Genomic DNA, 13282 nt, shown 5'->3' on the forward strand with positions numbered 1-13282 from the left:
GATGCCCAGTACAATGCAGTTCAGCCCTGCAAAAGCCTTCTACTCACATTTGAGCAAGATTTCACCAAACACTACTAGCAGCCTAATCCTACCCAACTTTTCAGCATTTGATGCAGCCAAAATGCAACCCCGAGGTAAGGAAACAAACTTGTTTCAATAAGAGGAAGAGGAGGCTTTTCCAAACCGTATGTGGCAAAAAAATTATATGAAAGCTACAAATTACTTTAAAAGCCCATCTGTATTCCATATTATTGCCTATTTACTCTGAATTGTTTGAGAATCAGTGTTTCTCAAACTGTGGGTCGGGACCCAGTGGGTCACAAGCAGATTTCAGGTGGGTCTTCATTTTATTTTTAGTATATTAGACTAGATGCTATCATGGTATGTGCCTACATTTGGGGAAAGGTTACAGATCTGTACTTTGAACAGGTTACTATGTACAGGTGCAGCCTATTTATCCACAGATTTTTTATCTGCGGATTTGTCTCAATGTGAATGGGGTGGGGGTACTGAAAGTCACACACACCTTTGCCTCCTTTGCCCTTCAATGGCGCCTCAATCCAGGCATCCCAAAACACTGCAAAAGGGCTCCGCCTTGCCCAGGCAGGGAAATAGTCCTGGAAGAGGCTCCCCTTGCAAGGAACAGTAACATTCCTGGAGCTCCTGAGCCTGCAAAGAGGCTGAGGAGGGGAAGGGGGTGGGTGGAAAACCTCTGTAGCCAGAACACGTGCAGGAAGGTAGAGCTTGCTCTCGCTCACACTTGCACTCGCACTTGCACTCTCACTCAGGGGCAGGTGTGGTAGCAACAGAGGGAATTACTTTAAAAAACCCAGAGAGTTGTCAGATCCTGGGGAGGGGGTTGAGGGTCCTCCGGCCAAAAAGGGGTTCAGACTCACCCTGTGGCAGGTCCCTGGGGTGAGGCTGAGTGGCCTTAGGTCCAAAAAGGGGGGGTTAGATCCACCTGGGTCCCCCTCTTTGGCTTCTAAGGTATCCTGGGTCTCATGGGCATGCAGACTTCCTCTTGGTTGTTAGCCTTGCCCAGCTTCCTCCTCATCATTGGCCTCCCCGGCCTTTATGGAGTTCCTGGCTCCACCCCTCTCACCCAGTCAGCCTGAGCACCTGGTCCTGGAGCCAACCCTACCCTGCTGTCTGAGTCTGTGGGAGGCTTGCTCACCAGCTGAGCGGCTCTGTGCCCTGGCCTGCCTCTTGCTCCTCCTCCCCGCCTGTCTCCCTGCCACCCTGTTGCTCTTCCCCCCTGCCCCCGGCTCCCCACAGTGCCTGGTCATCTGTGGGGGTTACCACAGTGGGTTTGTGCCCACTGCTGCCTAGGGCACTCCCTTGTCCGTCCCCCGGCACCCCTGCACTTTGGGGAGGAGTGCCTCTCTGGGGGCTGCTCCTCCTCCCACCCATGGCTTCCACCAGCCCTGGCAGCCCGCAGGGGCGACTGATGGGATCTGCCCTCAGCCTTCCGTGGCTCTCTCCCGCCTGTCCTCCGCCCCCCCTGCACCTCCAGGTAAGGCAGGGGCTGGCCAGGCAGCGAGCCCCTGACAGGAGTGTTTGCTGAATTCTGCCCCCCCCCCCATGGTGCAGGCTATGACCGACACAAGCAAGCCTTCCCACCAAGCAAAGCATGAGATTTAGCCTACAATCCTCTCCACACTTTCCTGGGAGTAAGCTCCATTGTCTACAGTGGGACTTACTTCTGAGTAGAAACACATAGGGCTGGACTCTTAAAAGATCAGCATCCCAACTGTGAAAGAAGCCGGGCAGCTGGCAATGGGAGGGCTGAGTACGGAGCGGAGAGGAAGGGATTGATAACAGCTGCCTTAGTTTCCTTCCATCCGGAAGTGTCAGGCTGCAGTATTTGCATAACTCTATGGAATTTAGCACAATGTGTTTTTTGTCAATCACGCCGAGTCACAGAACGGAACTAACGCGGATAAATAGGCTCCACCTGTATTTACTTTTAACAATGATAGTAAATGGAACTTACTCCTGAGGATTGCAGCCTAGGATTAAGGTTAAAAATTTTCCTGCTTGATGATGTCACTTCCAGTCATGACATCACTTACAGTGAGTTCTGACACACTCTCATTCTAAAAAGTGGGTCCTGGTGCTAAAAGTTTGAGAATCACTGGCAGAAGACCTTAAATAAAATGAGGCAACCTCATCAAGATCTAGCCTGGACTTTTTTCTTGGTCATGCTAGACTGTGGCCAGGTGAAATGGCTTTTATTATTACTATATATGTTTGCCTACGAAGTTAGTAAAGATTATTAAAACAGATGGGAGCAACCAGTTGTCTATATGATTGGTCCAGAGGGCAACTTAGGGTGCAATCTTAACTTCTAGTTAGGCCGGTGGCGCAGGTCCGAGGAGGCCCATAGACGCCAGAAGCCCTTACCCAGGGGTAAGGGGAAAGGTTTCCCCTTACTTCTGGCTGAACTGCTTCTTTGCATGATCCTGCGCTGGATACAGCCCAAGCCTCCTGGCTTGCCTGTTCCAGCGCAAGTTTGGATTGCGCCCTTAACCTGTTAAAATTACTACAAGGAAGGAGACAAAAGAGGTGAGGACGGCCTCAGTTGTCATGAAAACGGATCATCTCATACCATATATGCTGGACATCACAAATATATCTGGTATTCTTTTATCATATTAACCTTTTTGTAATGCAGCTCTAGCGATCTAATTCCTAGTTCGTAAATGGAGAATATTCCAGTTTACAACCATTCCGATAACTCGTATGCCACGTTTATTGCTTTCTTATAAAAAAGTGTATCTATTTTTTACTCATATGGGTTAAAGAGCCATTTCACACATGACACTGAAGTAAACGTGGGGTTGCCATCCTACGATATAGCCAACAGGGAACTGTAGCCAAGCATACCCACATGTTACATAACTTTGCAAATAATTATTGTGGTTCCTCCAAATATTTAAAGAGACAACTAAAATATTGCCTGTGCACACCTAAAGAACACTGCACACTGTGGAGGCCCATAATTGCAGTGGCATGGCAGTCTCAGCATAGCAAGGGGACCAGACTGGGAGGAGAGACTGGTCTAATAACATCCAGGCTATGTTTGTCAAATGAACTTGTCTTGCACTGGTAGATCTTGCCCAACCCCCGCTGGCGATGTGAGTAAAAGGCAGGAAAAGCAAGGTGCTTAGTTTGTGCCCTTGTTGTGAGGGGGAGTATTGTTATAACAGTGCCTTTGTTATAACAAGTGATTGTTAGCTGCATTTTTTTTTCACTGCTCCAGTCACTCAGGCTCCAAACTGCGACCCTCATGGACCCTGAGATTCGCTGGTTGCCCTTGGAAGCCTGGTAGGAACTTTTTTACAGCTAACCTGATTGGCTGGCAATTTTTTTGCCTACCCCAGACTAGCTTAGGTTTGGTGGTGTTAAGTCACTCATTTGCGACACTTTCTGTCAGTGCCAATGATTCCTATGCTGTTAGTCAATATGTTAACAGGGTAGGGTGGTGAGAGCTGAACACCACTTCTTGTCCAGGAAAGATCCACACAGATCGCTGTCTGGAAGTGACCAGGGAAAAGAAATGCCAATCTGAAAAGCTGAAATTGTCACCAATCTAAACTGGGGAGGTTCATTTGTTCAAAATAATCTATTTTTCATACTTTCAATGGGGATTAGCATTCCCATGGTCCATTCTCTTGTCCCTAGTTGACTGTGTTGAACTGGGACTGCTAAGCATGAATTTCCCTGTGTATGCTTCCTCTTAATTGTATTCAGTAATATTGTGGAGACTTTTAGCAAAGTGAAAGAAAGGCCTGGGGGTATTAAGATTCTTATCCACCTCAGTTATTGCATCTGTAAAATTGAAATAATAGTGATTTCTCTCTCTCTCTCTCTCTCTCTCTCTCTCTCTCTCTTTGGATTGTTGTGAGGTCCATCAAAATAGGGAATTGTCATCCGCTCTGAACCTTGGCAGATGGGCAAGACCATGCATAATCTTCTGGAGGATCATTTTAAAGTTTTCTATTTGCCAGCATGGTTTTCTTTTAATTGTTGCCTTTATTCTTAACTGTCCTCCTCTTTTTGTTTTTACTGTTTTGCTGTTTGATTCTTTCACCTTTTCATCAATTTTCTTAGCCACTTTAGAGGCATTTGAGGTAGTGCAGGATAGAGATCCCTGAATAGATAATATAAAACAAAACAAAATGAAATCAACCAGTTCTAGAGCCAGACTGGTCAGGTTCCTATGCCTGGCTCTTTAGTTCTTATGAAAATGCCATGATGTAGATTTGTTCTTCATACGCTAGAAGATGGCACAAAAAAATAAAAGACTGGGCAAAATGTCAAAGGTTCATACAGAACTGCTGTTTCAGATGATTCAGAGAAGAGATTTTTAAAATGGGTCTTAAAATGTTAGTGGGAAGATCCAAAATCGTTTATTTGGAGAACTAATGCACACAGAACTTCCTACATGATGCTGTAATGAAAGCAGGAAGCAGACCATTCCAGCTTTTGTGGGAAAAGGCACAAGGTCTCCACACAGAGCAGGAAGTTGGGGGAGGAGCTGTTTATCACATGCCCAGTGATGTCTCTAGCTGACTATTACTAAAAAAAAACACCCCACCGTCCACACAGTCATATTGTTCTCTGCATGGCATGCCAGCTGCACTGGCAGAGGCCTCCCACATATTTCTAAATGGGAATGACGTCTTCTTGGGGGAGCAGAAATGATTTTCCAGCACAGGCAGCCGTTTCACAGGCGAAATGGGTGCATCACACACACTGAGGCCTGCCCTCTACTACCTCCTAGGCAGCCCTGCACTGTCTGATTCACACACATTCAACCTTGAAAAACCCTATGGCTTAGGGCCAAACTACTTCTTATAGCCCATCTCCCCCAACTTCAGCAAGGGTATGTGTGAAATCAGGACTGAAACCACAATGCGTGGTGTTGGAGTGTTTGGCACTTTCCTGCCACAGTCCTGATAAAAACTGCATTCCCCAAAACTGACATTAGCCCTGAAGGGAAACTGCTATTGAAAGAAATCCCTTCTGAGACCAATACTGGCTTTGGGGACACACATTTTGTCAGAATGGTGGTATAGTGCACTGCAATTCTTATTCTGCTCCCAGCCTCCAATTCTGGGTTTTGATCCTAATTCTGAGGTGTGAAAAGCTGTTGTTTAACTTTTTTTTTTTAAAGCCCACATACGTATTGGCCAGCCTATGGGTTGTATCCAAGAACAACTGAAATCAATGTAGCTATGTTTAGAGACGCAGGTAAATTACATTAAATTCAGGTTCAGGGAAGAATTTCAGAAGTTTGAAAAGCGCACTTCTGAAGAGAAGCAAGCTTTTTGATCCTCTCACATTTTTTTCCACCTGGATAAGTTCATTGGATCGCTCCATCTACCTTTTACTTAAAGGTACAGCAATTGCTGCAAGTGATTGGAAACTTATCCATCTCAACTGCAAATTTATCTTTAGCCTTGGAATGCTAAGAAGGCATCAGTGGGGGTGTGTGTGTGTGTGCGTGTGAAGACAAAACACTTCCTGTCCCTGACTCACCACTACAGGGTTTTCTGACCACTGCTTGCAGCATACCTGGGAAATGAATCAGGGAAAGCAGGAGAAACACCTCTCCCCTTCACACTCTGTTGCACCACCAGTACTCTCCAGGTCACCACTGCCCTAGACAAAGAAGGGAAGGGCGAAGTGTTGCTTGGTGGTTGGGACTGGCAGGGAGAGTGCATCCAGGAGCATTTACTGAGACCCAAAATACTTCATAAATGTTCTATTTTTTCTGATTTACAGGGTGGAAAGTTTGGATCATTTTCAATTCATTTCAAGGAGGGACTAAACCAGCTTCCCCATCACTAGCATGGTTAACTTAAGTCCCAACAATTTCAATGGGCCTTACAGCCAGGTATGTGTTGGAGTCACTGCGCCAAGTTGCGAGTTAAGTTGTGAGTGTCCGACTCAAGTCAACTTGTGAGTCCAACTCCCTGACTTAAGTCAACTTGTGGCTGTCATGACTTGTCCTGAGCCACTGTGTAGTCATTTTTTACTTGAGTCCAAGTGATTGTGAAAAATGAGCCACAATGAGAGTCAGGTGTGGCCAAAAAAAAGTAAACAAGCATGCACATGAACAAAACAGAGTCACAAGCACACACAATAGAGTTGAGCCTATTTGAGTCATGACTCTTTTTTGAGTCACAGGCCCTAAGTTGTGAGAGTCAGTGACGTTCATGACTCTAGTTAACATGAGTCATTAAAAATGAATGTTTTTCTGTTTCGCATCCCTGCTTCCAACCCAATCCTATTGAAAACTCCACCCCCCTGCAGATGCAACCACACCACTGAAGCACACACTGCATCATGCAGGGAGTACCCCCCCCCCCGGAGGTCTCCTCCAGGTAAGAGAACATTTGTTCCCTTGGCCAGAGGTAAGCCCTCACCACTCTACTGGGTCTATTGAGATCTGTGTCAGCTATATAGCTGGAGCTATATAGCTGGAGCAAGTCTGAGTGGGAAGAATAAAGGCCGAGAATGGGGCTAGGATATCAACAGTGCTGCTGGTGCCAATACTACCTGTTCCCAGCCTCGGTCTGACCCCTCCCCACCCCAGTCTCTTCCCCATTCCTCTCCTTCCACCCACCTTTCACCTCCACCTTCCACCTCTCCACCCACCCACCTTCCACCTCTCCTTCCACCCACCCCACCTCCTCCCCTGCTGTGCAGGGTTGGACTGGGGGTTCTTGATGAGTCTCTGGTGCATGGTCACAGTTGCACACTGCTTGCAGCTGAGCCAAGCTGAATGGCATGTCATATTTTGTGACAGCCATAAAGGAACTTGTGCTGCCAGAATGCTAGTTCCTCATAGGATTGGGCTGTTAGAATTTACTTTTTTTGGCTATAACCCCAAGTGTGTAACATAACATGTAGTTTGGCTCTTAAGACTATCCTGCCTTAATCATCCCCACCTATAGAACAAGCTCTGAGTGCTCCCATCCAGGCCAAAGACAAGGAGGTACACAGGTGAACCTGAAGTGGGGTTCCAGAATTCAGACAGGATAGGCTGCTATGTGACCAGGGACTGCAGGCCCTCAAATAGTGACTCCAGTTTAAAAGATCCTGTGAGTAGCCTTGTCTCCCATCTGTCCTGGCCATACAGGCCATCTTGTGGCAAGCCCTTTCTGTTTAACTCTGGAACTACCTGTGGCTGCCTGCATCTTCTAACAGTCTGACTGGCCTCAGCAGCCCCCAACACCTGCATTTCCTCCTGTCAGTGGATAGGAGCATGAGCACCAGGCTTCACAAATGCTGGCTTGCTGCCCCTGGAAATCTCCTTCCCTTCTGCACTTCCCCTGCAAATCTTACATTCACCCCTGTTCGCCTGGCTGCCTATCAAACAAGGTATCTTCACATTAACAGATGACTTCTCCTCTGCTTACCAAAGATCTTATGTCTCTGTTTAGTGCTGGAGGCAGGTCTGAATAACTGCCGGTGTTTACATTTTAAAAATGAAGGAACCACTGAGATGTTTCTTTGTCCCAGTAGCCCTTGGTGCCGCCTCAAGTCTAATTTGCACCCAGCATGATTTACCCTAGTTAAGGCTGCATAATATCTCTTGCACTCCATCTTAAAGCTGTTACAAATTGCAGGCTCTTGGGATTTTCTGTTGGGCTCTGCTTTCTCATGCCCATTTTCTTTTTTTGGTTGCTTAACACCAAACCAGAAGAAGTGTTCTGGAGAAGCTGAAAGCTTGCTCACTGCTGGGAAGCATTTCAGTTGGTCCTAATGAAGGATTTATCCTGTTGGGGTTTATGTGCATAGTCTGCCAAGTAAGTCCACGTTAAATGTTAACTAGTGGAATTTTCCCTAAGCACTTGAGTTCAAGGGTGGACAGAGGGTAGTTTGGGATCTGTAAGGGGACAGACCTCTGGGTGATTTGCAAGAGGTCCATAAATAAACAAAAACAACAATAATCCCAATCCAAACATGTGGTGGGCTGAGACACCACTAATAATAATACAGTACAGGTGTGCCCCCTTATCCACAGGGTTCCATTCTGGAACCTCCAATGGATAACTAAAACTACTGATATGGGCGAACACCCATCCACACGATCCTGGGGGACTGCCTCCTCACCTCTGGAGGAGCCTCTGAGCTCAGCAGAGGCAAAAGATGTCCATTCTGGCCTCTGCCAAGCTCAGACTGAGCTCAGAAGCTGAAAACAGGTGACTTCCGGTTTCACGGAGAAACTGAAAGTGATGTTTTTAATGCATTTTAAGGCATTAAAAACGTCACTTCCTGATTCTCCATGAAACTGGAAGTTGCAGGTTTTTTTTTCTTTGTCTCAGAGCTCAGTATGAGCTTGGCAAAGGTCGGGGAATGGACATCCTCAGCCTCTGCTGAGCTTAGAACTCCCCTTGTCCCCAAAGGGGGTGCGTGCGGTGGTGCACATGCTGGGGGGCTCCCATGGATCCAATCTGTGGATAAGTGAATCCGCGGATATAGGATCTGTGGATATGGGGCCCCTGTATAGGCAGATGAAATGAAGAACACTTGGAGAAAGACCAGGAATGGATTTTGTGTGGAAAAAACCATGAATTTAGTTCTGGTGCTGAAAACAATCTCCTTGACTGAGCCTGTGTTCTGAAACACCCTGCTCTTCAATCTGGGGTGTGCAACTGCCCCACTCAACCACTATTTTGCACCTGATTGGTGGACCTTGGGGTTCTTCCCAAAAAGAAGCCTGAAGACTGCCTATACCCCTTCTCTAGTTAATCTCCAGTTAGAAGATCTCAGGCAGTGTGGTCAGAAGACTTTGCCAGAGACTCTGAAGAGCTAGGAATGAGACAGGTTAACTTAACTTTAAGGTAGTTACTTATGGCTAACAACATGTCATGTAGTTATGAGGGGTTGGTAACCGTGTGCATGCCTCCTATCAGCCTTGGACCTCTGAGCCCTATACCTGGGGCAAAGCTCTGCGACGGCGCCCCCCGTGGGCTGTTGCCGCCCCCCGCAGGCAGAAATTCACCCTCCCTACTTACTAGAGGCTCACGGAGCCTTGCACGACCTCCTCCCATGCCGGGGAAACCTCTGTGAGGTTCCCTGGCGCTATAAACTGTCCTTCCGGCAAACCGGAAGCACAGTTTCCGCCTCTGTCGGGAGCCTCAGAGAGGATTCCACGGGGCCCTAGAGGTTGGCGCTCGGGGCATTTGCCCCAGGTCAGCCTATGGCAGGCACGCAACTGCATCCTATACTAATGTCAGGGAAGATTTGAGGGAAGAATCTGTGGATTTAGGTGTCTAATCACCCCCCCCCCCAATTCTCTCCTACAAATGTCTCCCCTCTCATTTAAAACCATTTTTGCCACCCAGTTGATTACTGAATGTGAAAATAAAACTGACAAGACAAGAGTCTTGGGACAGGACATTTGTAGATGAGATCTGATGGGAATAGAAAGGGTGAAACCACTGCTTCTTCCCTACAAATACCATTTGCCCTAATTTGCCCTTTGCACATGCAACTTTGAAAACACATTTGCTTAGTAAATGTGTCGTTCTGCTTATAAGCAAGGCCACTCCACAATCTACGTTCAGGAAGAGGAACTTGTCTGGACCTCATGAACAGCTGTTGTAAGGCTTTTACCAGTTCTTATGGCCAGCACACTTGAACTGCTCTAGTGTCTTAGGAAGAACCATTTGAGAATACGGCTGGCAAAAGTGGTACCTTTGCTGTTCCTCTGTGCCTCTCCCCCATGACAATATCATTATCAACTCTGTTATTGTAATATCCAAACTGCCCCAACAATGGATGCTCTGTCAAAATGGAATTCGTTTTATATGTATGACACAGAAGTATCCTCATGTGAAGCAAAACCTGGAGAGCCAAGGTGAGGAAGGGGCAAGATGTGAAAAGAGTGTTCTGAGTGTTAGGTGAGGGAGGAAAGAGGGAGATGGAGGCCAGCTTGAAGGGGGCTAGTCAGGATCTTGCGAGAAAGGAAGTCTGAGGGCACCTTAAAAGGACCCTAAAACCAAATGTAAACAGCTAAGCATTCAACAGGTTCAATTCCTGGACCTCATACCTGCAACATAGGTGACTGGAAAGAGCAGAGTAGAGATACAAGTGGGGCAAAGGCCTAGCTAAGAAGTTAACTATAGGTAACATCAAATGTTTTTTGTTGTTGTTCTGTGTGAGGACTCTGGACGCTAGAAGAGGGATGCCTGACACTTTAAATCCCTGTACCTTAAAACAGAGGGAGAAGTGTTTCCCTTCTGCTGATCCTGGGGATGCACTGGCCTCTTTAAATAATTAGAATCCCAACTCCCTAGAGCAGTGTTTCTCAAATGGTGGGTTGTGAGCCAATTTCAGTTGGGTTCCATTCATTTCAATGTATTTTTAATATATTAGACTTGATGCTACCATGGTATGTGACTGCACTGGGGAAATGTTACAGATCTGTACTTTTAACAGGCTACCATGTATATACCTTTAAGAATGGTAGTCAGTGAGGCTTACTCCTGGATAAGTGTGGATAGGATTGCAGCCTTGGGATGTTTGGGGATTAAAACAAAACAAAACAAAGCAGATCAGCAACTATTAAAAATTATCCTGCTTGATCATGTCACTTCCAGCCATGAATCACTTTCAGGTTAATGACATCACTTCTGGGTGGGTCCTGACAGATTTTCATTCTAAAAAGTGGATCCCAGTGCTAAAAAGGTTTGAAGTGACAAGGAAGATTTCTAAAAGATCCAGAATGCTGTGTGCACTGAAATTTTGTTGGTAGTGAGATGCATCCTAACACACTGTATGTACAGAGTTCTGCGTGCACCATCAGTTATACACATGATCATCTCCATTAATGATACCAGTGGCTTCTAGGTAGGCCAAGCACTCACTCCCCACTAGTTACAAAAATGGATTCAACTATCCTGACTGTGAGAACGACAGGGATGTTAAAAGTAGATGAACAGTGGACTCCCCTGCATATTTACTCAGAAATAAGTTATATGGGGCTTGTTCTAAGATAAGTCTTTCCACCCAATATGTTATGGCAAAAGTTAAGCCATTTCTGCCCGATGTTGCATATATGCAACAGGGATCATATGTGTACACCTGTGGGCTGGGCAAAAATGGGTTAAGAAGAGACCTAAATCACACCACTGTATTTGAGGCTCATGTCTAATAGGTAGTGGTGCTAGTGACCGCCTTTCCTTAGTCCAATTATACTCTGAGATAGTGAAGTGGTTAACCCCGAGTTTCACTGCATACTCAAATCCACTGATCTCTAGGAAACATTTGAAGTAGTGTTCTAAATCTAGTTCTGGGCAACGTGGGAGAGCACTCACGCAATCTGTGTTCACCTCTGCTGACAATAATAAAAGTCACCATGGGTGGAAAATAAGTCTCAAAAGTAGCATGAAAACCTTCAACATCAAAGATTTTTCCTATCCTGCCTGAGATGGGCCAATTGTGTTTCCTACACATGGGACCCCTCCCTCATCTAAGCTGCCTTTGCATTTCTCTGGCATGTTTATCTGGCTCCCCATTAGATTTACTGCTTTCCAAAGAGATGTAAGCCATGCACCAAGTTGTGTGTGATTTTGCAAAACTATCAGCTCACACAGCAGCCTATAAGATACATTTCTTCCTGTGCCCTTAAAAAAAAAAAGGTGAATTAAAATGCAAGGTTCATACTTTAAAAGCCCACAACAATGTCACTTTTGTCCCTTTTCACATGCAGCTGGAGGAGATTCCAGCCCCCCAAACCTGTAATTCCTTTGTGGATAAAAGAACTGAGTTTTAAATAGCTGGCTCCTGCTGACTCACTTTCTGCGTCATATAGTAAGGGTCAAAGTCCTCCAGTGGCACAGCAACAAGGCCTTGTGGGATATCCCCATAGATGAAAGGCAAACTCTTCCCTGCCTCCAGGTCACTGTTTGGTTTTGGTCTGCTCTCTTCATCGTCATCTCTGTGACTGCTGTCTTGTTTAGGACGCTGCTTCTTTTTTTCTTCTGCAATGCGCTTCTCAATGTTAGCCAGAGATTCCGGAGTGAAAGGTCTAAAACTATCAGGGCCTGGTGGTGCAAGCAGCCGTGCTGCCATCTTTTCATCCTGCAGAAACTTCTTTAGTTATGTTGCGCCCGGGATAGGTCAGCTCTACATAGGAGAGAATGAGACAGAAATCACAAGTCATTCACCAGTGTAATGGCCGTTGGAGAAGTCTTTTGGTGAGATGAATGAATGGGACCAGTGCAGCCACAAATCCTTCTGAGATGCTACTAATTGGCTCCATCATCCTCCATCTGTATCTTCCCAAGGGACCTGTTAAACTAATTTGAAGTGCGCCTCGTTCTGCGGTTAAACTCTAAGAACTTGGGACAATGTTCTAATCACATTTTCCAACTTCTTCACTATTTATTCCTAAGTCTGGGATAAAAATAAAGATGGAAGCTAATGTGAGTGCCCCCCCCCCCACAGCATTTTATGGTATGTAGCATCACACTGACAAGCCTATCTCTTCTGAAGGTCATCTTCCACTGTTGATCTACCTCCCCCACATTTCAATCACCTGTTCTTCCTATTAGTCTGTTTCCCTTCTGGGTGTTGTGCCTTGCAAGTGATACTGAATGTTTGCCAAGGTTTCCCAGAAATTGCCAATGGCAGTTAAGACAAGCATAATGTTTTGCAAGAAATGAGTCGTAGATCAGTGGTTTCCAGACTGTATACTGGGTAGTCCAAGGATTCTTCAGAGGCTTTTTGTACTTATTGAGGTTCCTCAGAAAGAGATGAATAATGGTGGACATCCTATCCTGAAAGGCAGCTTGTCCACCAGTACCAATTTTTCTCAGCAGTATGCAGTCATAGGACAGAATTTGATGTGCAATCTCATAGGGAAATGGAGAGGACCAACAAGCTACAAAATGACCTCTAGGAAATACCCCAGAATCCTCTCCAATCCACTGGAGTTCCATGCCAAATAAATGGATGTGGATAGTGTTTCCTGAAGGCAGAAAGATAGAAGAGCACATTGTTAAATTAAAATAGAGTTTGTAACAAGAACTGAGTTCTGCAAGAAAAATTAAGATAGACAAACTGAGGCCCAAATCCTAACCTACTTTCCACACTGACATCACTGTGCCAGTGGGTGTGTGCTGCATCCTGCAGTTGGGGGGCACTCACGGAGGCCTCCTCGAGGTAAGGAAATGTTTGTTCCCTTACTTCATAGCTGCATTGCCCTTACCTCAGTGCTGGAAAGTTGATTAGGATTGCACCCTCAGTTTTGCAATTGAGG

The 13282-nt window shown here is 46.0% G+C and overlaps 1 protein-coding gene across 6 annotated transcripts in view; it reads right to left on the reverse strand.

The window, feature by feature from the left end:
- SCN8A (sodium voltage-gated channel alpha subunit 8) overlaps positions 1 to 12093 on the reverse strand; it is a 96823-nt gene extending 84730 nt beyond the window's left edge. For all 6 annotated transcript variants that reach the window (XM_066613480.1, XM_066613476.1, XM_066613478.1 and 3 more), the window contains exon 1: positions 11818 to 12093. In XM_066613480.1, coding sequence (XP_066469577.1) covers positions 11818 to 12093 — 276 coding nt within the window. The remainder of the gene's footprint in view (positions 1 to 11817) is intronic.
- Positions 12094 to 13282: the final 1189 nt, after the last annotated feature.

The sequence above is a fragment of the Tiliqua scincoides genome, chromosome 2, assembly GCF_035046505.1.
Source record: "Tiliqua scincoides isolate rTilSci1 chromosome 2, rTilSci1.hap2, whole genome shotgun sequence".
Lineage (NCBI taxonomy): Eukaryota > Metazoa > Chordata > Lepidosauria > Squamata > Scincidae > Tiliqua > Tiliqua scincoides.